The 23009-nt window shown below is 47.7% G+C and overlaps 1 protein-coding gene across 10 annotated transcripts in view; it reads right to left on the bottom strand.

The window, feature by feature from the left end:
- HDAC7 (histone deacetylase 7) overlaps positions 1 to 23009 on the bottom strand; it is a 190105-nt gene that overhangs the window by 17796 nt on the left and 149300 nt on the right. For 7 of the 10 annotated variants that reach the window (XM_028721196.2, XM_028721199.2, XM_028721193.2 and 4 more), the window contains 11 exons: positions 22102 to 22224; positions 20670 to 20779; positions 19177 to 19299; positions 18262 to 18445; positions 16485 to 16696; positions 15125 to 15322; positions 13363 to 13588; positions 12610 to 12743; positions 6232 to 6352; positions 6015 to 6064; positions 2586 to 2693 (listed from right to left, as the gene is read on the bottom strand). In XM_028721196.2, coding sequence (XP_028577029.2) covers positions 2586 to 2693; positions 6015 to 6064; positions 6232 to 6352; positions 12610 to 12743; positions 13363 to 13588; positions 15125 to 15322; positions 16485 to 16696; positions 18262 to 18445; positions 19177 to 19299; positions 20670 to 20779; positions 22102 to 22224 — 1589 coding nt within the window. Of the gene's footprint in view, positions 1 to 190; positions 476 to 2585; positions 2694 to 3170; positions 3503 to 6014; positions 6065 to 6231; positions 6353 to 12609; positions 12744 to 13362; positions 13589 to 15124; positions 15323 to 16484; positions 16697 to 18261; positions 18446 to 19176; positions 19300 to 20669; positions 20780 to 22101; positions 22225 to 23009 lie in introns of those variants that run through there. The other 3 variants (XM_077923731.1, XM_077923734.1, XM_028721200.2) reach the window with 2 other exon arrangements.

Genomic DNA, 23009 nt, shown 5'->3' with positions numbered 1-23009 from the left:
TCTTTTGCCTTGGTCTCATTATTCTTCAGATGTAGTTACTGCACTTACTGTATTCATTACATTTCATAGGCACATCACAGCCAAAGCGAAGCACTTCTCTCTGTCACTTAGGTGATTAGTTCTAGCATCTGACAAGATAGGCTTTGGCCCCCAAACAGAATAAATGAGGTTTGGTGTGTTTGTTTGTGTGTTAGGACCCCCCCCCCCAATAAATGAGTTGGCCTTAAAGATGCCATATCACTCTTCATTGGTTTTTTGAAGCAACATACTAAGAAGGCTGTTCCTTTGGGTAAGATCTGGCCGATTTTGGTGGGAAAGACTTAAACCTGTGCTTAACTATTCCACTGAAATGGTTAGACAAAGAAGCGCTTAACTCAGTTCCATTTAAGTCCAGGTGAAAACTGAGTCATGACTAAGATGAGTCCCACTGATTTCCAATGGGACACAAGTGCACATTGATTGCTCTGGATCCAACCTATTAAACAAAATGTGCTGATGAAAAAACTGTCATTTTGAGAAAGGTGTTTTGTATAACACGATCTCTTAAACACTCTTAGAACAGAAAGAATGTTATCTAAGAAATGTTACAGATAGGTAGCCGTGTTGGTCTGCCATAGTCAAAACAAAAAAAATTCCTTCTAGTAGCACCTTAAAGACCAACTAAGTTAGTTCTTGGTATGAGCTTTCGTGTGCATGCACACTTCTTCAGATACACTGAAACAGAAGTTGCCAGATCCTTCTCACCCCTTGCTTTTTCCTGTAAGACCTATTGCAGTCGTTAAGAGTCGTCAACAGGCTCATCACAGCTATCTGCCAATCATCCATTCCCACCACCCTTCTGAGTAATACCCCTCCCCACCTTCTCACTATATAGAAGGATCTGGCAACTTCTGTTTCAGTGTATCTGAAGAAGTGTGCATGCACACGAAAGCTCACACCAAGAACTAACTTAGTTGGTCTTTAAGGTGCTACTAGAAGGAATTTTTTTTTGTTTTATCTAAGAAATGTGTAACTCTGGTTTGATAATATATTATAAAACCTGTCAGGCATGATTCATTTAAAACAAATGCTGTTTCTGATTTATTTGTAGTTTGGGGTGGCTTTATAAAATCAATTACAACACTGCTCACTCCATCAAACTATACATCTAAAGGAAATAACAGCAAACTCATGTAAACACAATTTAATACTGACAGACATATACCACATTGGGGATTAAAGCTAAACATTTAAATGTTTGCCCTCTCTCTCAGCTGATTTTGTGTGCCCTTGGTGATGTCATCAATACTTAAATGTGACACCATCACACCCATTATGTTTGCCCTGAGTGACTGGGTTCACTCTGCTGGGGGCGGGATGTGCCAAAAGTAGGCAATGAGAAGGGAAACGAGGCTTGAAAAAGCTGACCATTAAGAGGTGGGTTCTTTTTTTTGGGGGGGGGGGGTATTTTCCCTCATCAAGAGAGAGAGAGAAATTCAGCCTGAAAATGGAAATAGGTAAACATTCAGATTAGCCTTAATTAAAATGTCCCTGGTGCAATTGCCTGTGAATAGAAATGGGCACCCCCCCAACTGAAAACCCAGCAAAAGGAAACATTGCTACACCTCCTTCTGAAGTTTATGCCAAAGCCTTGGGGCCACTACAGAAAAGGCACTCCTCCTCCCAGCTGCCATTGTGACTTCACTGCAGGATGTGATTTTTGAGCAAGACCTTACTGTAAGTTCCTAATAGCAGCAATTTCTCACAGTAAGTCTACTGGAACAGTCTCCCCTCTCTTCAGATGCGTGTGTGTTCTGCACCATAACAAATCAAAACTTTTGAGAAACTCTAATCAGCCTCATCAGATCGCAAATCACATCTATTTCCACACATCTGCTGAGTTTTGCATCAGCTTTTCAGATTCCTGGTTTATTAAATGGCTTGGAATATCTGACAGTGAAACTGGAGACAGAATGGATGAAGGACTAGCTATAGAAAGGATTCTTTGATCCACCCTCCACCCCATGCAACAATGAGGACAAGAAAGAAAGAAAGAAAGAAAGAAAGAAAGAAAGAAAGAAAGAAAGAAAGAAAGAAAGAAATGGGTCATAACCAGAGTTGATCCACTCTAATCAGTGGACCTAAAGGCCACAGATTCCAATGGGTCTGCTCTGCATCTGACTAATGATGGATATCACCCAAAGAAATATGAGATGCTGAGGACAAAGAATATAAATAGCCTGTCTATGCATTTGCGGGAATCATCTCCATGCCTTTGTCTTTTCCAAGCCACTTCCAGAAGTGTATTTCTCTGCTATGAACCCAGAGCCTACAAACTGTAGAGACCTTAGCCCTGTACACCAGGGGGGGGGGCTGGTTTGGGGGCCTCATCCTGCACCTGCAAGCAAATTTTTCTCCCCCTCTTAGCACTCTGACAATTTGGGTGGTGGCAGCAAAAAGAAAGAAAAGGACAAAAGTAGACAGCGCTGTGGAGAGGTTTGTTGAAATTCTGTGCAATTCTGCTCAGAGATTGTGCCGCAGAATCTGCAGAGACATGTGCTCCTTCGTGGAAGGAGGGCTGCCCTGCCTTCCTGTCATCCTCTTACCTTGAGCTGCCTGCTGGCCACTTTGAAGGCCAGTTCGGTGACGCTGCCAGCCGCCCAGCGTGCCGCATTGCTGGAGTGCAGCTCGTTCCAGATGGTGTCGCTGTCCACCTGGACGCAGGAGGAAATGAAGAGAGGTTAGCCCACAGTGCCTTGGTGAAGGGCCCCCATCTAACCCCAGATCACACAATGGCAGGATAGGAGCACACAGGGCTATAAAAGCACTGGAAAGACCCCCCCCCCCAGGGCAGACCTTTAACTTTGGACCAAGGAGGTTTGGATTCAAACACCAACTCAGCTCAGAGCTCACTGAACGGCCTAGGATAAGTCACCTTTCAAACTTAGTTCTCTGCCTGTAAAATAGGCATTTTCAAGGAATCTGCCTCACAGGGCTGTTGTGAGGGCAAATAAGAATCACTCAGCACTTTGCATGCAACAAGTGCTCATTCATGATTAACCATGGAAATGTGGTCCCCACAGACTTAACACCATCCTCCCCCCAAGGCTGCATTCCAGTGGGGCTCGGCTTGCCCAGTACAACCCCCTCGAGGCAACAAAGTAGGGGCAGGAAGAACCCATTCTTTTTACCTTCTTGATTCTATTTGATATTTTTTTTTCAAAAACAAACATCTTGGTTTGATCAGGATCACGTCATCGGCAAAGTAAGAGCCGGAAAACCTCAGAGATTCTCTTCTGATCAACTCCATGTGTGAGCAGAAACCCCCTTCTGCCTGACTGCTCCGGGCGCGCTTCTCTCGCTCTCCCTCTCTTTCTCTCCGGGGGGGGGGGGGGAGAGGAGCCAAGGCCCATCCGTATGGACAAGGGGAAGGAAGAGGGATGAAGGTAGAGAGAGGCCCAAGAGAAAGAGTGCGCAAGAGGTTAAAGAGAAGGAGAACAGGGCTGGACTGGGAGGCAGCATCCTGGAAAAGAGAGCGAGAAAAAAACAAAAACAGAAAACAGAAGAGGCACGCAAGAAGGCCATGAACAAAAGTGAGCGTGGCAGAGCGCCCAGAGGGAGGGGGGGCACAAGAGACAGAGAGAAGGAGGGATGGGGAAGATCCCCCCAAACTAACCCTATTCCCACCCCAGAGGCAATGAGGGGGCTCCCAAACTGTGACCAGGGGGCCACCCGCAGCCTGCGAGCTTCACTCAGGTGGCCCACCGTGTGTCCGCATTTAATACTCATGTTAATTTTAGTTACAGATGGGTAGCCGTGTTGGTCTGCCATAGTCAAAACAAAAAAAATTCCTTGCAGTAGCACCTTAAAGACCAACTAAGTTAGTTCTTGGTATGAGCTTTCGTGTGCATGCACACTTGCATGTGTGTATCTGAAGAAGTGTGCATGCACACGAAAGCTCATACCAAGAACTAACTTAGTTGGTCTTTAAGGTGCTACTGCAAGGAATTTTTCATGTTAATTTTGTAATTGTCTTTTCGCTGCTTCTTTTATTTCTCATATTGTATTTTATGGGACTCATTTTGTAATGCAATAAAATACAATGTAAGGAACAAAAGAAGCAATAAAAATGCAATTGAAAACCATACAGCATCTAGCACATTGCTAAAACAGGCACAACAGAACCATTAAGTCTGTCAAAACCCTCAGCAATTTCTGTGGGTGGGGGGAGGTCTAGGTTTGAGCTCCAGAGCTGAAGAGGCAGCCACAATGGAAATATATGTGCATTTGAAGATGTAGGTGATGTGCGGATGATCAGATAGAGCACCCCCTTAAAGCTATTGATTTCTGGAAGTTGCAAGTGCAAGGCCTCGTTCTAAAGGAGATGGTAAGCACATGCACAGGCTGCACCATTTCAGAGAAGGCTCACCTGGTAAAATCCTCCCCCATACAAAAAACCAAATAGAAATAATGCAAACCTGTCCTATGTAGTACACTAGATGTCATGGAACAGCCTTGTCTTGGCATCTAGTTTTCTATGCTGACAAATGTACAGAGGGGCATCCTGCCATGTGAGGACCCCCCTTCCCACCACATCTGCAGTCTGAAGTGGGGCAGCAGCAGTTTAAGACTTTAGTGAGAAGCAGGCCTTTGAAGCAGGGTGGCCAGCTGAAAAAATGGACAATTGCTGTGTAGAAGCCAGAGCTTCACCAGGAGTAGCATGTCAGGTGAATGATATCTGGTGAAATGCCTTCTTCTGCACCAAGTTCTGGGGAGCCTGTCCTTTTCTGCACTCAGTCACCCTACCGCTGCTGGCCGTGAGGGGGCGATGGGGAGAGCATATGGAAGAAGGGAGCCTTGTCTAGGATGGGCTGAACCTCTTGGTCCTGCTTCAGAAATGTTTTGGCTGAATCAGATTTTAAAGGACATCCACCCAGATCCCACCAAAAGCTCTGGCTGGTGTTCTGGATATCTGCAGGCTCTGCATATGGATTACGGGGTGATCACCAGGCCCTGTTGCAGATGCCCAGAGGCAGCTCTTGTGGGATCTGGTGTCACCAACAATGTCATTGTGACCTCACAATGTTCTGGCGAACCCTGTCTGTGTGTAGCAAAGGCTTACTGGAACCTGCTTTATCCGGTGGCAAGATGCTGCCAAGGCACAGTGCTGGAGCCAGAAGACACCAGGGGGGATTCCGGTTGGGGTGGAGGCCATTTGACTCTCTGTGGGATGGTTTATGGGGCACCTCCACTTTACCAGTTTAACAGTTTACCCCTCCCACCCCAGCCAGGATGTTGGAAAGAGGTCCACGGCAGGTGCAGGAAGAAGGAGCTAAGTGGCTGGCCACAAAGAGAAGCCCCAGGGAAGGGGGTTCTCTTCACTGGCCTGTTCCCTTGAGCCAGAGAGAGGCCTCCTCACAGCAAGAGCTTCTTGGTGAGGAAAGGCTTGCTGGTGAGCAAGGGTGGCTGGGAGTGGTGGGCAGCCACATAACAAGGGCTGGGGAAGGACTCTTGGTCCTCTGTCGTCAGAGACAGGGACAGCCAGAATGAGAAAGAACAGGACAGGAATATATATGCCCCATTCCTTTGACAGAGCCTAAGGATTGCATCACCCCCTTAGTCATATCCTCCTCTTGCCTGCGCTGATGTTGCATCAAGGAAGAGCTGGCGGGGAGAGGAGACAGGGGAGGATGGCGCCGTGTGGATGCAATGAGGAGCCAGTGCATTGGTGAAGCATGGGTCCCCCCCCCCACTGTCACCCCCCTTCCAATCCCCACTGGCCACTCTTGCTTACATCATTGCCTATCCCAGGGAGGGGTAGCTAGGCTGCAGGCCAGAAGTCACTGCGACTTAAACTTTCAAGCTGTCCCCCGACACCCACCCACCCGCATGTATCCCAGTTGAATGCCTCCTCCATTTTGTGCCAGCCTAGCACACAAGCTGACTTCAGAAGGGAGAGCCCCTCACTGGGCGAGGCAAGGTTTGGGAGGGCATCTCTGATGAGAAGAATCTGGTTTGACAGGGAAGAAGCTTACCCCAACCCCACCACAGGGGAGCATGACAAACATCCGCTGGGAAAGGATTCCTGTGAGAGAAAAGAGAAGAAGAAAGGGACTGAGGGTGGAGATGAGCATTTTATGTGCATAACTGCATTGTAAAACATCAATTTAGAGCACAACTTCTGACTACAGTCCTCTTTGTTTCCTCTCAGCCCTGGGTTGGGGGCGAGGGGTGGCATGCCTTGGCTCCTACCTGCTAGCTTCCCGTTGTCCAGCTTCAGGCGGCTGAGGGGGTTGGTGCCATACAGCAGCACATGGCGCTCCGTGTGGACGGACTGCAGCTCCTCCAGAGTGGCCTTGCGCCCCCGCAGACACTGGCAGAGAAACAAGTGGCTGTATTAAGTCAAGAGAGCACAAGGGCCAGCGGCAGGCAAAGAGGTCCTCCAAAGAAGAAGATCTGGAGTGCTAATCAGAGCAGAAGTCTAGATGGTTCTGACGCAAGGGGCACAATCTATGGAGGGGAATTTTTCCACATGCAAGCGCTGTTCAAATGAGTAGCGTGCCAAAAAAAGGCTTGGCTGGCCTTGTTCTTCATCTCAGGCTCTTCCCAGCTGCCTCCCCACACTCAATGAGTTCTTAAGTCCTCCTCTTCTGCTGCCACTTCACCTGCCAAGATGCCACCATGTTTCAACCTTGGCTAGATGTTTTTCCCCTGGTTCAAAGGCATGGAAAAAGTAAACTGCCATTGCCTAGCAACCTCAGAGTGACTGAGCCAGTCATGTTTGATTCTTAAGTGGGAGGTATGTTTGGCACCCAGACCTGAGGTTTCCCGGACCGTTCTAAAGCCTGTCTTGCAGTTGCCAGGTAAAGAGAGGAGCACAGAAAAAGGATCTACACAGGGAATCCAATTGTTCCAAAAGAAAAATGGCTGCTCATAAATTTCCCAAAAATGTGTGAACGCTTTGGTGAAACACACATCTGCGCAGCATCTGCAAAGCGAGCATCTTCAGAAAATGTGGCAGTGTTCACTTGCAGGATAGGATTTACAGAGCCTGAGAATGCTTTGCTGCTCAGTGAGTCAACAACTTTTGAATTAACAGGGCCATCCTGCGACACTCATAATTATTTTACGTGCACGTTGGGGAACAAACATTTTAACTGCGGAAATATGCATTGTTTTACTGTTTTCTTTTCTGAAGGGCATCTTAGTCACTGGTTAGAATAAGGGCTGTCAGATAGCATGGGTGGGGAAGGGAACAAGGACAGCACTGGGGATCCAGGGTCCCTGTAGTCCTATGATTGTTTCTCTGTGAAGAGCAGGTTTTTCTGCCTTTCTTGTTGGGCTGAGGGCCTCAAAAACTTCCCTCCTTTCCTCTCATAGTGTTATTTCTCTCTCTCTCTCTCTCTCTCTCTCTCTCTCTCTCTCTCCCCCGTCTCTCACACACACTCAAACACAGGCTTGTTGGGGAATTGGGGAGGAAGAGGGTAGATTCAGGAAAATACACACTTTTTTATTTTGCAGCTTGTTTTTTGGCCCATTCTATAAAAGGGCTCCCTTGGCTAATAAAGCGAGATGAGCGTCGCAACCCCAGAGTTGTCCGCGACTGGACCTAATGGTCAGGGGTCCCTTTACCTTTACCTTTATAAAAGTTTAAACTAATAAAAGCTCACTTTGAAAAACACTAATCATGCCAGGCCCCTATAGATTTTATTTAGTAATTGGCCCCCACCTTTTCTCCAAGGAGTTCAAGGTGGTGACATACGTTGTTCTACCCCCTCTCCATTTTATCCTCACAACAACCCTTTGGGGTAGGTTAGGCTAAGAGACAGTGATTGGCCCAAGGTCACCCAGTGAGCTGCATGACTGAGTGGAGATTTGAACCCTGGTCTGCCAGGTCCTAGTCCGACACTCTAACCACTAAACCACATTGTTCCTGAGGTTATTTTGGGTTAAAAACTGGAGGATAGACAAATGATCAGGAAAAGAAGTGGCTGAGCCTTCTCCTGTGTCTTTCACAGTGGCTAGATATGCAGAAATCAGAAGGTGAAGAAGTTTTTCACAGTGTGGAGATATCACCTGTAAAGGTATGCAAATTAAGCGGCTGTTAAATGCAGAGCTACAAAGGCTGGTAATAAGTTGGCAACCCTTGCTGAATTGATATAAAATGCATTTATGTTTATAGTTTAGAAATGCACCTTGTTGAGATGACAATCACAATTTGAGTTTGCTGGTTCTCTGTGCTCTGTCCTATTTCCAGACTTCTCAGCCTCCATACGAAAGCATGATGAAGCAGCTGCCAAATTAAACTCAACAGATGCATTTCTTTGTTGGGACCATGAGCTAATAAAGCCACATGAGATTAGTGGGGAGAGCTGAGCATGCGTCCAGTGTGTCTTTGAAGTTTCTACTGCAGCCACATGCACGGCTGAAGGTGGAAGTATCTTCTCTCTTTCAATTTAAACTGGAAAGGGGGTTACTTCTTCAGCATACAATAGAAACTTGAAAACACACACACACACACACACACACACACACACACACACACACCTCTCTTCGCTCTTCATCATCTTCTATGAGCATCTGAAAGGGCAACAGGCAACCAGTGGTGTTTCCTGGCTATAGTTTCAAGAACAGTTACTCTAAATTTTCTAACCACTTGGAACACAAGGGCCACCTTCATCCAAAGATACGAGCGATGCCCTGCTCCCAGATGTACCAAAAGTAAAAATACTGGTCATAAGAGGAGTTAATAGGCACTGTGACAAATTATATGTTTCAACTCTAGTACTTGTGGTTGCAGAAAATTCCCTTTCTTCTACTCCTCTCTGCCACCTCCTTCCTTGCATAGATAAAGGTATCCCAATGAGCTAAAAATGAAAAGGAAGCAGAATATAAGAGGAGGCGTGTAGTGGTGATAGGGGATTCCCTACTGAGGGGAACAGAAGCAGTGATCTGTGGGCCTGACAAGATGTCTCGGGAAGTGTGCTGTCTCCCCGGGGCTAAGATCCAAGATGTAACTGAACGACTGCAAGGAATCATAAAACCCACTGACAAATACCCCTTCCTCTTGGTTCATGTGGGAACCAATGACACTGCAAGCAATAGCCTCCAGAAGATCAAAAGAGATTACGAGGCTCTGGGCAGGAAATTGAAGCAATTAAATGCACAAATTGTCATCTCATCTGTCCTCCCAGTTGAACGACGTGGCCCAGGGAGAGAGGGAAAAATAGTGGAAGTGAACAACTGGCTTCGCAAATGGTGCAAACAGGAACGGTTTGGATTCTTAGATCACGGAATGCAGTTTCTTGAAGATGGACTTCTGGCAAGCGATGGGCTGCACCTCACAACGGTTGGGAGGAATGTTTTTGCAAAAAATCTCAGAAACCTCATCAGGAGGGCTTTAAACTGACTAATGTGGGGGAGGGAGACAGTGCTCCTGAAGGTAGGAGTCTATCAATTGATGAAGATGATCATCCAAATGTCATAGACCGAATGGAGCAAAGAGCATGCAGACCTAGTGGTGGGAGGAAAAAATCCTTAAATAAGAGACACGGGGGAATGATTAATGGACTTCAATGTCTGTACACTAATGCGCAAAGCATGGGAAATAAACAAGATGAGCTTGAGCTCCTGGTACAGCAAACTAAATATGACATAATAGGAATCACTGAAACCTGGTGGGATAAATCCCACGATTGGAATGTAATAATGGAGGGATACAATCTATTTCAAAGAAACAGACCAGACAAGAAAGGAGGAGGAGTGGCGTTATATGTCAGGGATGTGTATACCTGTGAAGAGATCCAAGATTTAGAACCTCAAAGCCAAAGTGAGAGCATTTGGGTGAAAATTAAGGGAAAATTAAGAGAAGAATAACAGTGACCTCATTGTGGGAGTTTACTATAGATCCCCAAGCCAAACGGAGGACATAGATGATGCCTTCCTGGAACAGATGGCCAAGCATTCAAAAGGAAGGGAGATAGTAGTAATGGGGGACTTCAATTACCCTGATATTTGTTGGATGTCAAACTCAGCCAAGAGCATAAGGTCAAACAGATTCCTCACTGCCCTTGCAGACAACTTCATTGTCCAGAAAGCGGGAGAAGCAACAAGAGGAACAGCCATTTTAGATCTGGTCCTAACCAATGTTGATGACCTGGTTAGTGGGGTAGAAGTGGAAGGATCATTAGGCGCGAGTGATCATGCTCTTCTGAAGTTTACTATACAGCGGAAAGGAGCAGCCAAGCATACTAGGACTCAATTTCTCGACTTTAAGAAAGCCGACTTCATAAAGCTTAGGGAAGTGCTGGGTGAGATCCCATGGACAGTAATACTAAAAGGAAAGGGAGTTCAAGATGGCTGGGAGTTTGTTAAGAGGGAGATAGTAAAAGCACAACTTCAGGCAATACCAATGAGACGGAAACATGGAAGGTGCCTAAAGAAGCCAGGGTGGCTATCTAAAGAACTTTTAACTGAGTTAAGATTAAAAAAGGATGTGTACAAAAAATGGAAAAGGGGGGAAACCACCAAAGAGAAATTCAAACAAATAGCCAGCACGTGTAGACACAAAGTCAGAAAAGCTAAAGCACAAAATGAACTCAGGCTTGCTAGAGAGGTTAAAAGCAACAAAAAAGGCTTTTATGGGTATGTTCGTAGCAAAAGGAAGAACAAAGAAACCGTGGGGTCACTCAGAGGAGAAGATGGTGAAATGCAAACAGGGGACACAGAAAGGGCTGAACTCCTCAATGCTTTCTTTGCCTCAGTCTTCTCCGATAAAGAAAACAATGCCCGACCTGAAGAATTTGGAGCAAATGATTCAGCAGAGGAAACACAACCCAGAATAACTAAGGAGATAGTACAAGAATACTTGGCTAGTCTAGATGTATTCAAGTCTCCAGGGCCAGATGAACTGCATCCAAGAGTATTAAAAGAACTGGCAGATGTGATTTCAGAACCACTGGCAGTCATCTTTGAGAATTCCTGGAGAACAGGCGAAGTCCCCGCAGACTGGAGGAGGGCAAATGTTGTCCCTATTTTCAAAAAGGGGAAAAGAGAGGACCCAAATAATTACCGCCCAGTCAGTCTGACATCAATACCAGGGAAGATTCTGGAGCAGATCATTAAGCAAACAGTCTGTGAGCACCTAGAAAGGAATGCTGTGATCACCAATAGTCAGCATGGATTTCTGAAAAATAAGTCATGTCAGACTAACCTGATCTCGTTTTTTGACAGAATTACAAGCCTGGTAGATGAAGGGAACGCAGTGGATGTAGTCTACCTTGATTTCAGCAAGGCATTTGACAAGGTGCCCCATGATATTCTTGTAAAGAAGCTGGTAAAATGCGGTCTTGACTATGCTACCACTCAGTGGATTTGTAACTGGCTGGCTGACCGAACCCAAAGGGTGCTCATCAATGGTTCCTCTTCATCCTGGAGAAGAGTGACTAGTGGGGTGCCACAGGGTTCTGTCTTGGGCCCGGTCTTATTCAACATCTTTATCAACGACTTGGATGATGGACTCAAGGGCATCCTGATCAAATTTGCAGATGACACCAAACTGGGAGGGGTGACTAACACCCCAGAGGACAGGATCACACTTCAAAACGACCTTGACAGATTAGAGAACTGGGCCAAAACAAACAAGATGAATTTTAACAGGGAGAAATGTAAAGTATTGCACTTGGGCAAAAAAAATGAGAGGCACAAATACAAGATGGGGGACACCTGGCTTGAGAGCAGTACATGTGAAAAGGATCTAGGAGTCTTGGTTGACCACAAACTTGACATGAGCCAACAATGTGACGCGGCAGCTAAAAAAGCCAATGCAATTCTGGGCCTCATCAATAGGAGTATAGCATCTAGATCAAGGGAAGTAATAGTGCCACTGTATTCTGCTCTGGTCAGACCTCACCTGGAGTACTGTGTCCAGTTCTGGGCACCACAGTTCAAGAAGGACACTGACAAACTCGAACGTGTCCAGAGGAGGGCAACCAAAATGGTCAAAGGCCTGGAAACGATGCCTTATGAGGAACGGCTAAGGGAGCTGGGCATGTTTAGCCTGGAGAAGAGGAGGTTACGGGGTGATATGATAGCCATGTACAAATATATAAAAGGATGTCACATAGTGGAGGGAGAAAGGCTGTTTTCTGCTGCTCCAGAGAAGCGGACACGGAGCAATGGATCCAAACTACAAGAAAGAAGATTCCACCTAAACATTAGGAAGAACTTCCTGACAGTAAGAGCTGTTCGACAGTGGAATTTGCTGCCAAGGAGTGTGGTGGAGTCTCCTTCTTTGGAGGTCTTTAAGCAGAGGCTTGACAACCATATGTCAGGAGTGCTCTGGTGGTGTTTCCTGCTTGGCAGGGGGTTGGACTCGATGGCCCTTGTGGTCTCTTCCAACTCTATGATTCTATGATTCTATGATTCTATGATTCTATGATATTATGAAAAGCCAAGCAAATATATCCCTGGATGCTTTGTTTGAAGAAAGTGTTCAGAACACAGAATTTGGAGGGCGTGCATGTATGCCGATTTCGTGCAAACTTCCCATCTCAGACTTCCAAAGCTACAGCAAAACAGTCTCTGAAGAAAACCCTCCCATCATTACCTTGGACCTGCACTGCCTCCTACCTCACACTGACTGCGTAGGCCACGTTCTTGCAGGCGAGACCAGATGCTCTGGATGCGGCCAGCATGTTCAGGGTGGTTGCTGTTGTCCCCACACGAGCACTGGTGTTTCAACATGACGGAGTCATACACGATGCCTGCAACGAAAAGAAAAGCAGCACCCAGGTCACTCCACAAAGCTGCAACACTCTCTGGGCTTGGTGAGCACTGGAAAACCAACTCGAGCATACAGAAACCATGTGGCACAGCTCTTCCAGAATGCAGTATGGACTGCAGGTGTGGAATCAGGAACTGCAATATTTACTAATGTAAATAAACTCTCTGGTGGGGAACATGTCCTGGTTCTTCTGTCCACCTTTGCTTCCCATCCTGCACTCAGCTCCCACCTGTGGCTCCTAGAAGCTGTCAGCATGTGACAGTGGTCACAATCCTGGGAATGGCTTCAACTGGCCCAGTAAGCCAGGTGAGGGGAGCCAATGGGTCTCAAACCCTCAGTGAGGTGGGGACTTCCCCTGTGGTCTTGTCACCTGGGCAGCACAGGACCGCCATATAGACAGCCCCAGAGAAGTCACTTCAGTGCTGCTAATGCGGAAAACAACAACACCGAAGCAGTGGTTACAAGTACCCTCTCCCCTGACCATTGGGCCATGTTGGCTGGGGCTGATGGGAGCTGAGTCCAAAAGCACCTGGAGGGCCACACATTCCCACTCCTCTTGTAGGGAGTCCTTGGCTTGTGTGTGAAAGCTGTTGCGTTACCTGTGGTGAAGCGTGGCTTGTTCGACTGTTCTTGCACCGGCAAGGGGATTGCCTTGGAAGATGTGTCCTGGCTCAGGTGGGACGCAGTGGCAGGGGCAGGTGACGAATGAGCTCTGGAGAGCGGCCGGTGGGAGCCACGGCTTGCCGAGACAAGCAGGGAGTCAGGATGCCTCCGCAGCAGCTGCTGCTGCTGCATGCGCTGTTGCTGCTCCCAGACGTACTGGGCCTGTTGACCGAATTAAGAGACGCACCATGTCAGACAGGGAACCCCCTCATGTCCCCTGCTACTCCTCTTGAAGCGCAGCTGCGGGGGCACCTGCCTTCAGAGCGACACAGAGTTCACACCTGGGTAGCTGCTGCCCTCTAGTGCCTCTGCCCTGCATTGGCAGAGTCCCTTTGGTTCACCAAAAGCAGAGGCTGGCCCAGGAAAGTGTTTCTGGGGTGCCGGGGTCTAGTTATACTGATGGAGCACAGAAACACCATCACCCTATTTCGCTGGTTTGTGAGTGTTGCGGAAGTGTTTTCTCTCTTATTTTTAGAGAACCATAGTGTGCTTTTAAGAATTTGTTTCTATTTCTTCCTCTTGGGAATGTGGATCTGTGGAGGTCTCCAACGACTTGTTGCATTTGCCCTTCTTCATGGTATGAGGCTTGCGGGCAACAGCCTGTTCTGGGGGCTGGGGCAAGCAAGCTCCGGGAGCAATGGCGAGGTTGCGCAACCTCGCCATCGCTCCCGGACGCGTTCTGGGGGCTGGGGTCAGAGGAAGCTTGGGCTTCCCCCACCCCCAGCCCCGCAAGCTCTGGGAGCAATGGCGAGGTTGAGCGCAACCTCACCTCCACTCCCGGACCCCCAGCCCCGAGGCTAAAAACGAAGCCAGGACAGCTAGCGGGATCTATCCCGCTTGCTGTCATGGCTTCTTTGCTCTTTGGGGCTCGGGGGGGGGGACTTTTTTTTCTTTATTCCCCCCCCCCCAAAATAAGTACACCCTATGGGCCGGTGCGCCCTATAGGGCGAAAAATATAGTACATATGCATAGATAGCGTGTGTGTTCACATTTTTAATTAGGAGTTTTTATTTTGCAGTTGCATTCTAATGTTGGTGTATCCCATTTGGCAAACTGGGCTAAAGAATCTGGGTTTTTGAGACAGGAAGGGCTTTAGGCGCTTTGAGAAAACATTTGGAAGGAAAAAGGTGTTAAGCAGAAAATTACCTCAGGGAAAAAGGGGTAATTCCTGACCCCTTGGAGTCAGGAAGCTTAAAGAGAGGCCACTAAATATTTTACTATTAGCCAAAGATCACTGCTGTTTCCTGCATGTATGGACTTACGTAGCGGAATCAGGAACATTTAAAAAGGACCAGAATCACAGCATTGTAGAGCTGGAAGGGACCCTGAGGGTCCAACTCCCTGCAATGCAGGAATCTCAACTAAACTGTAGGGTGCTGGGAGCAATAACCCAGGGAGCTGACTTATGCGGAGTGGGACCATTGGTCCATCTAGCTCAGTACCGTCTACATGGGTCGGCAGTGGCTCATCATCATCTCTTTCAGGCAGGGTTCTCTCCCAGCCTTGCCTGGAGATGTTGGGGACTGAGCAGGCGGGGGGACCTTCTGCATGCAAACCTGATGCTCAGCCAATGAGCAATGGATCTTCCCAAACCTGAGGATTGGGACCTAGCATATTGCTGACATAGCATTTTGAAATGCAGAAAGCATAGTGTGTGTTTCCCCCTATCCGTGTGTCCCTTTTGCTCTCTTCCAGTACCTGCTGAAGGACATGCTCCTCCTGAGGCTGACCCAACCGGGAGCGACCTTCTGTCTCTTTGCTGCTGCTCCCCCCTGCTGGCAAAGGCTCTGCCTGGGCCTGGGCCGGGTCGCTCGGATCTTCTCCTGCCTCTGCCTCCATGTCTTCTGAAGAGGGGATCTGCTGCAGCCGAGGTTTCTCGCTGGACTTGGCCATGCGCTGGGGTGGGAGGGAGAGAAGACCGAGTAAATCTGGGCTACGCAGGCTCAAAACAACCAGCCCCACAAACTTCACTGGTTCTGCAAACGTAGGCAGTTTGGCTGTGTTTTCCTATTCTGCAGCCTGTATCTGAAATGCATTGCATACCGATGAATGGCCAGGCACCTTTCCTCAAGAGCTTGTTAGACGAGGGAATTAATCATTTTATTTGTATGCTGCCTTTCCAAAGTTAAAACGATGCTCAAGGCGGCTTGCAATATATTAAAAATTACACAGCAAAGTACTCATAAACAAAACGTCAACAAGCACACAACCAACAATTTGCACATAAGCAATGCCCACATAAATCATAAAATCCAAAGATACAAAAATCAACAGCAACCACCCCCTCCCCACAATAAGCCTCCTAAGCAATCCCCCAGCCCAAGAGTTTGTTCTGCAGCCTCAGCTTTTGTAGCTGGAGTCAGTCAGGACCGTTTCCTCCCAGGTCAGGTGGGGAAAAGCCTACAAGGCAGAGAGCAGGTCTTCCAGGACTCACAGCCAAGATGAAAACAGAACCTTGGATGCTGGGGTTAGAGCATGCCCCCTGCATTGCATTACCACACCAACACACAAGGAATGCTGCCTAGAGGTTGTTTATGTCAGTGGCCCCTCAGCACAGGGGCACAGAGAACTGCTTTATATGAAGTGGGACCAGCACTCCACCTAGCTCAGCACTGTCCACACTGCTCTTGGCTGTGAGTCCTGGAAGATCTGCTGCCTGCCTTGCAGGCCTATTTCCACCTGGCCTTGGAGGGCAGGACCCAGACTGACTCCGGCTGCAGAAGCTGAGGCTGCTGGATGACTCTTGGGCTGGAGGATTGTTTAGAGGGTTATTGACATTAATTTTGTTTGTAACTTTATTTTAGATGTTATGATTTATGTGGAAATTGTGTACTTTTTGATGTCTTTTATTAGTTAGGGCTACTTTTGTTACATTTGCAATTATGCTAGGCACCTTGAGCATGGTTGTAACTGTGGAAAGGCAGCATACAAATGTGTGCATGTGTATATGTATAACTGGCAGCGATTCTCCCAGGTTTCTGGCAGGGCCCAATCCCAGCCCTTCTTCACGACTGAACCCGGCCCTTCCCCATCTGGAGGAGACCAGAGAAGAGCCTGCCTTGCCCAGCTGGGTCTGCTGCTTCAGCCTCTCCAGGAAGAGCGCATGGTGCTGCTGGTAGGCCAGCTGTTGCTGGACAGCTCTGGGGCTGGACGGCAGAGGCTCCGAGCGTGTCCTTCCCAAGGGCTTGTGGGGCGTAGGCATCGACAATCGCTCTGGGGGAAGCAGCTGGGAGCGGCTGAAGTGGAAAGGGACCGTTCCCAGTCCTGGAACTGCAAAGGAAAGAAGAGAAGCTAAGAATATAATCTGGAATACATTGCTTGTCAGTATTGTTCCCATAGGTGGGAAAGTGGGAGAGTGAAATGTTAAAAGCCCAGTGTACATTTCCAGCTGAAGCAGGCTCTGCGTTCACAGCACAAGCGGGAAGGAAATGCAGCAAAGCGAGTTAAGCATCACTTTGTGATAGTTTCTCCATTTTCATGTTTCCATCCCACAAGATTAAAATAACAACAATAACAACGCAGCAAGAAAACAGGCAAACAGTTTCTGCTGAATCCTTAGAAATGTCAAAGTGGCCTGGAAGGGGCTTTTGTCTGCCTCACTCATCACAGGCTGCAATAATAATAAAAAAGAATGGAAGAAAAAACAAGAACAAATTCCTGAATTCTTTTCTGATAACCTACTCCAAACTGGGAAGGAGCAAAATCCTTAGATATTTTTTTTTAATGCCAGAAATCTGCTTCTATCTGCTGCTTTAAAAATCTAGAGAAGCAGTGATGAGTGAGGCACATTCACAGCTGTCAGTAGCACAGGTGGCTAGCTGGGGCGGCAGAATTCAGACGCTGCAAGGTTAGTCTGGAAAACCTGTCCATGATGTTCTCCTCTTCCCCTCATTCTATGTATGGGGCAGAGGGAAGGAGCTGCATGAGAGTGTTGGGATCTCCGTTTGACTGAGCTGATAAAAGCTCATCCTCCTCCGACCGAGTCCTACGGAATCGCCCTCGATGTGACGGACGACCTGAGCCTCTGATAAGGCTCCAGGCACAACCCCCATTCAGCAGAGTTTCCAGCAGCATGCGGAAGGATGAGATAGTATGAGCTACATGCTAGGAGTTTTATTTCCAACTACGCAGACAGCAAAGAAAAATACATCCTCTCTCTGTGAGAGCAACTGGAACAAAGGAACAGGAAACCAGCAATGTCACATCCGTCTCCCGTGAGACTTCCAACAGTATGGAATGTGTGGAATGTAAACAGAGTCTTGTGACTCCAAAGCACTGCTCAGTGGCAAACAGAAACTAACAGAGAGAACATTTAAGCGGGGACCACAGTTCCTCTTCTTCCTCCTTCCCCTAAGATGTCGTGTGGGGCAATCAAAACAAATGTTCTTGCAATAATGCAGTGTGAGCTGCCTCTCTGCATGGCATTTAATTACATAGGGTTTTGTGGCACAATCTTGTCCGAAGGCCGAGATGTAAGGGGAACAATGAAGGACATAGCATGATGGTTATTGTGGTATTTGTGGTGATCATCAAAGCAGCAAAATGAGGAACTGACAAGTGCAAAAACATATATACAACCTGCTTGTTCAGTATGAACGTTATCAGCCTAGAGCATTCTTCTCCCAAGAATCCCTCTGCTGCTACAGAACCTGCTATAAACACTACAAAACCCATCATGCTGTGTTATTTTTTCTCCCTCGCATCTTGCTCGTCTTCAATTACCCTTTGAGGAATACTGAACACAGTTCTCTTTTGTCTATGCAAAGACACACCAGTATCTTATTAAGAAGACCCTCCCCTGCCCTATTGCCCCAATGTGAGGGGCTGGTACGCACCTGTCACAAGAGGAGAATGGGGGAGAGAGGGCTCCAAGATTATAACAGGCTGCAGCCGAGTGGACAGTGGGTTCCCAGGCTCATGTTGCTCCAAGCTGGTTGGCAGGAAAACGGGCGCATGAGTGCTAGTCAGGACAGGCACCTTGTGTGCAAGGCCTGGGTGTGTCCGGTGATCTCCATCGCCCTACAGAGAGAGAATTGGAGACGGTGGATCAAGAGCACCTCACTGAGCCCTGACCTGGTCACAAAGTTCTCAAAGCGATGAGGTGGGTGCAAAACAGGTGAGGTACGAGGGATTAATTCAGATCAGGGGGTGGGCAGAAAGGAGATTGCAGAGGGAAGCAAGGAGATTCTGCCCCATAAAAATAAAAATGTCACTGAAGCTTTTCTTCAGGAGAGAATCAGAGTTTGCTACTCAGAGAACTGTAGAGTTGGAAGAGAGCCCGAGGGGCATCCAGTCCAGCCCTCAGCTGAAATCAATGGGCCTAACTTACTCATGCCCACTGGTTTCAGTGGGTCTACTCTGAGTAAACCACAGCAGAACACCACCCCCAGATCCCTTGCCCCTTGACAATGCCTGGTACTCTAGAAACGGTCCCAGGTACACAGGAGAAGAGCCCTGCTGGATCAGGCCAAGGCCTAGAGAGGAACACAGGAAGCTGATTTAACCATTGGTCCATCTAGCTCAGCCTTGTCTGCACTGACCAGCAGCAGCTCACCAGGGATTCAGGCAGGGTTTCCCCCTCCCCCAGCCTGGAGATGCCAGGGACTGAACCTTCTGCATGCAAGGCAGATGCTCTACCGCTGAGCTACAGACCATCTAGCTCAGCTTTCTGTTTCCCACTGCAACCAACCCAGATAACTCCAGAAGCTTCTATCATGCTTGTCCCCTCGGCAAAGCCCCTCTAGACCTACCCTGGCAGACGCTGCAGAAGTGGTCGGAAGTCCAAGGGTGAGTGCTGGGAGGGAGCCGGTGGTCTGAAGAGCAAACTGAGCCAACGAGCTCTCCTGCATTCTCAGGCGCTGAGCAAGGGGTGTCTGCATTAAAGACAGTGGGTGGGAGAATCAATCAGCTTCAGTGACTTTCAAGCTTCTGGGCTCAAGGGGACACATGAGCTGTCGCCAAGCAACTCCATTGTTGCTCTTCTGCCATAGAACCACTGCACGGCAGAGAGGATTCTGTGAGATCTGCTCAGGTTATGTAGACCCTCTGACAGACCTTCCCATCTGCATAAATCATGTGTGCCTGTGAGAACACTTCCCAGAATCCTCCGTCTGCAGGAGATCCTCAGCAGACGTTGCTGGCAGATCCTGGCTTTGATCTTGCTTGAATCTTGAGTCCACCCATTGATGCCTGTTCACCCTGATTCCGCCACATATTACAAAGGAGAACCAGCAAAAGAGAAGGGATCTGCACAATGACATGTTTGCGTATGGGAATGTGTATCCAACTGTGTATCCAATGGGAATGTGTACAGCAACAGATTCACTCACTTTCCAACCACTTTGGTGTCACAAAAGCAGAAGAAAGTTGACATATTTACGCCTTTCTGCCCCAATTTTCTAAGAAAGGCCTCTACAACCACAAAAATACCATCGGCAATAACTTATTAACATAGGAAACTGCCTTATGGAGTCACACCAGAGGTTGGTCTACATAACTCAGTATTGTCTACAATTCTACAGCTGAAAGGCAGGGGCTTTGCTGGGCTTCAGGCAGGGACTCTTTGCCCCACCCTACCTAAAGATGCAGGGGACTGAATGTGAGGCCTTCTGCTTTTAAATATATGCTCAGCAACTGAGTTATGGCCCTTCTTCAGGAGGAGGAGGAGGAGGAGGAGGAGGAGGAGGAGGAGGAGAAGAAGAAGAAGAAGAAGAAGAAGAAGAAGAAGAAGAAGAAGAAGAAGAAGAAGAAGAAGAAGAAGAAGAAAGATTTCTTTAAAAAAAGAAAGGAAAAAGCAGTAGATAAAACCAGACAGAAAAAAGAGCTTAGCAAATGGGCCTGCTGGAAGAGGCACAGTGGTGAAAAGGACATTTTTTGGAATGGACTCAAAATTTGCCAAATCGTAGTGCAAATAACCCTCAATTATAGGGTGAATGTAGTAAAACTTAGAGAAGATTGGAAGCTTTTGTGTGGGGAGAAGGGGCTGACGGAGTGAAATGGAGCCATTCTTACTAGAATTAAAATGATCAAAAGGCAGGTGGAAAGGTGTTTGGGTGTTACAAGACACAACTGCCTCTTTGTGTGATCCTGGTAGGTGGAAGCCAGCGTTGGGCAGGTGGGTGGGTGCAGAGCAGGCCTAGGAAACCAGCTCTTCCTGCAGGTTTTCTTGGCTTACTGATCCCACAGGACCAATCACAGACTCCATGGGGATCAACCCAAGTCTCCAGTCCTACAGGGTCCATACCTCTTGTGCAAGTCCTGGCGCGGCCGGCAGGGCTCCGTGCTCTGGCACCAGGCTGTCATTGGGTGAACTGCACCCAGACACTGGGGTGCTGCTGCTGCTGGGAGATGAATCTGCAGGTGAGAAAGAACATGCACGGCTTTGTCTACAGCAAGACCAGGACAAGCAAAGGAAGGGGAAAGAGAATGCTCAGGTACACAGTCACGGGAGACTTGAGGATTACTGGAGGAATGCCGTAAGTCTTGGATGCAGTCATGATCAGGTATGGGGAACCTGTGGTCCACCAGACATTGTGTGACTCTCAGCTCCCATCAGCCCCAGCCAGCATGCCCAATGGTCAGCGATGATGGGAGTGGTACTTGGAGGGGGACAGGTTTCTCATCCTTGGTTCATGCCACACAGGTATGGTGAACCAATCATGCAGGTTCACCATGAAGTTAAGCAGGTTCTATTTTGTTTATTTTTAAGATTTCTTACTCACCTTTTATCATACCGTCCCAGGGTGGGTTATGACAATATGGTATGCAATTATAAAAATGTGGAAGAGTTACAATTATCAAACAAGTAAAATTGTTTTAACCAGAACAGTAAAAATTCAGGAAGTTTCATTCCACCGCCCAAACAGATGCACATGATATGTGATACCTCTACCCAGCCGCATGCACATGATATGTGATACCTCTTTTCCCAGAATACTTCATTCTGTCCCAGATTCCCAGGTTTGCACCCAAACCCCAACAGTATTTTATAGCTCAGTTCTCCTTGGGGTGTTTTTTTCTTTAGGTTCCCCCCTGCCTTACAGGATTATTTTCTTATTGGGGGGGGGCACATTTGCCATCTTTCGGGTTCCGCTGAGCTTTTCATTTAATAAATAAAAATAACTGTGTTGTGGGGGTTATTGTTTTTGCTTGTTACTATGTTGTATACTTTTGTGTTGTCATATCGTAAACCACCCTGTGATCCTTGGACAAAAGGGGCAGTGAATAACTCCAATAAATAATAATTAAATTTAATAAATAATAATAAATTTGATACTTCTCCCTTATGAGCAACACCAGGATCCACACTCATTATTTGTGCATACTGGATAACTCTGACCACAACCACACTGGACTGTTGTAAGGCAAGCCTGCATCGCTTGTGACCTGTCAGCTATACACAGTGGAAGCATCAGGAGCTCCCATATTCACTGGCACTGAAACAAAGGGGGAAGCTAAGCTTGGGGTGAGCAAGCTCCCCAGACCTCTGTTTCAAATGGGCTCATCTCAGCTGACTGAATGTGGGCTTCCTCACAAATGAGCTCATTCTTAGCTCAGCTGCGTCACAAACTGTGGTCCCGCTGCATTCCCAACAATGGCAGATAATCCTTGGAACCCCGGAGCATCCTCACGGCAATGGATGCCCCATAGCAAGACCACACCCACCAGACTCTTACCAATGGCTTCTGCCGGGCGCCTCTTCAAGGAAGGGGGGGCACTCTCCTTGCGCGTCAGTGGGTTTTTGCGCCGCTCACCGGCCTTCTTTGTCTTGTAGCGCAACTTCAGGTTGGGTTCAGACGCTGTAGCAAATTCAGGAAAGAAAGTGAGAACCACCATATTTGACAGCTGGAGGTCAGGAAGTGCACTGGCCAGTGAGTCTTTGCTCTGGCAAGGCAGGCTCAGCACAAGCGTTGGGGATGAGAACCTCCCCAACTCCACAATGGGGAAGATGCAGGGCTGGTGGAACCAAGGCCAGCCCAAAACTCAGGACCTCTGCTAGTCCCTGAGGCAGAGAATCCAAATGTATGCCATAAGGTGGAATTGAATGAATAATGGTGATAGGCAACATCTGCACACAGCACAATCCCATTTCTCATCTCATCTCACACTGGATGGTCATCTGTCATGGATGCTTTAGTTGAGATTCCTGCATTGCAGGGGCTGAACTAGATGACCCTTGGGGTCCCTTCTATCTCTACAGTTCTTACTGTCATCACCCTTATCATTACTACTAGACTGAAGGGGTGAGGAGGCCAAAGGATCTGCCCTCTCAGCAGAGGTGGTGGCGAGGCCCTGCTCCTCATCTCCCCCTCTGAAGCTAGCCTGCAGGAGACTGCATGAAAAGTTGCTAGTGCACACACATCTTCCAGGCTTTCCCCCGATTGTTCTATACTTCCAATGCAGCTAGAATTTCTCTAATGCTTCCTGCCTGTTACCCTTGAGTCTCCCTAATTATGACATTGTTTTTGTACAGCCCTGTTTTCTTCTTTGTAAGCCACTTTGAGCATAATCTGTTTGTGTGTGTGGAAAAGCAGCAGACAAAAATATGAATGATTAACCCAGCAGCCATGTGTCTCACAGATAA

The sequence above is a fragment of the Podarcis muralis genome, chromosome 2 (assembly GCF_964188315.1).
Source record: "Podarcis muralis chromosome 2, rPodMur119.hap1.1, whole genome shotgun sequence".
NCBI lineage: Eukaryota > Metazoa > Chordata > Lepidosauria > Squamata > Lacertidae > Podarcis > Podarcis muralis.
This window is presented reverse-complemented; position numbering and strand designations above follow the sequence as displayed.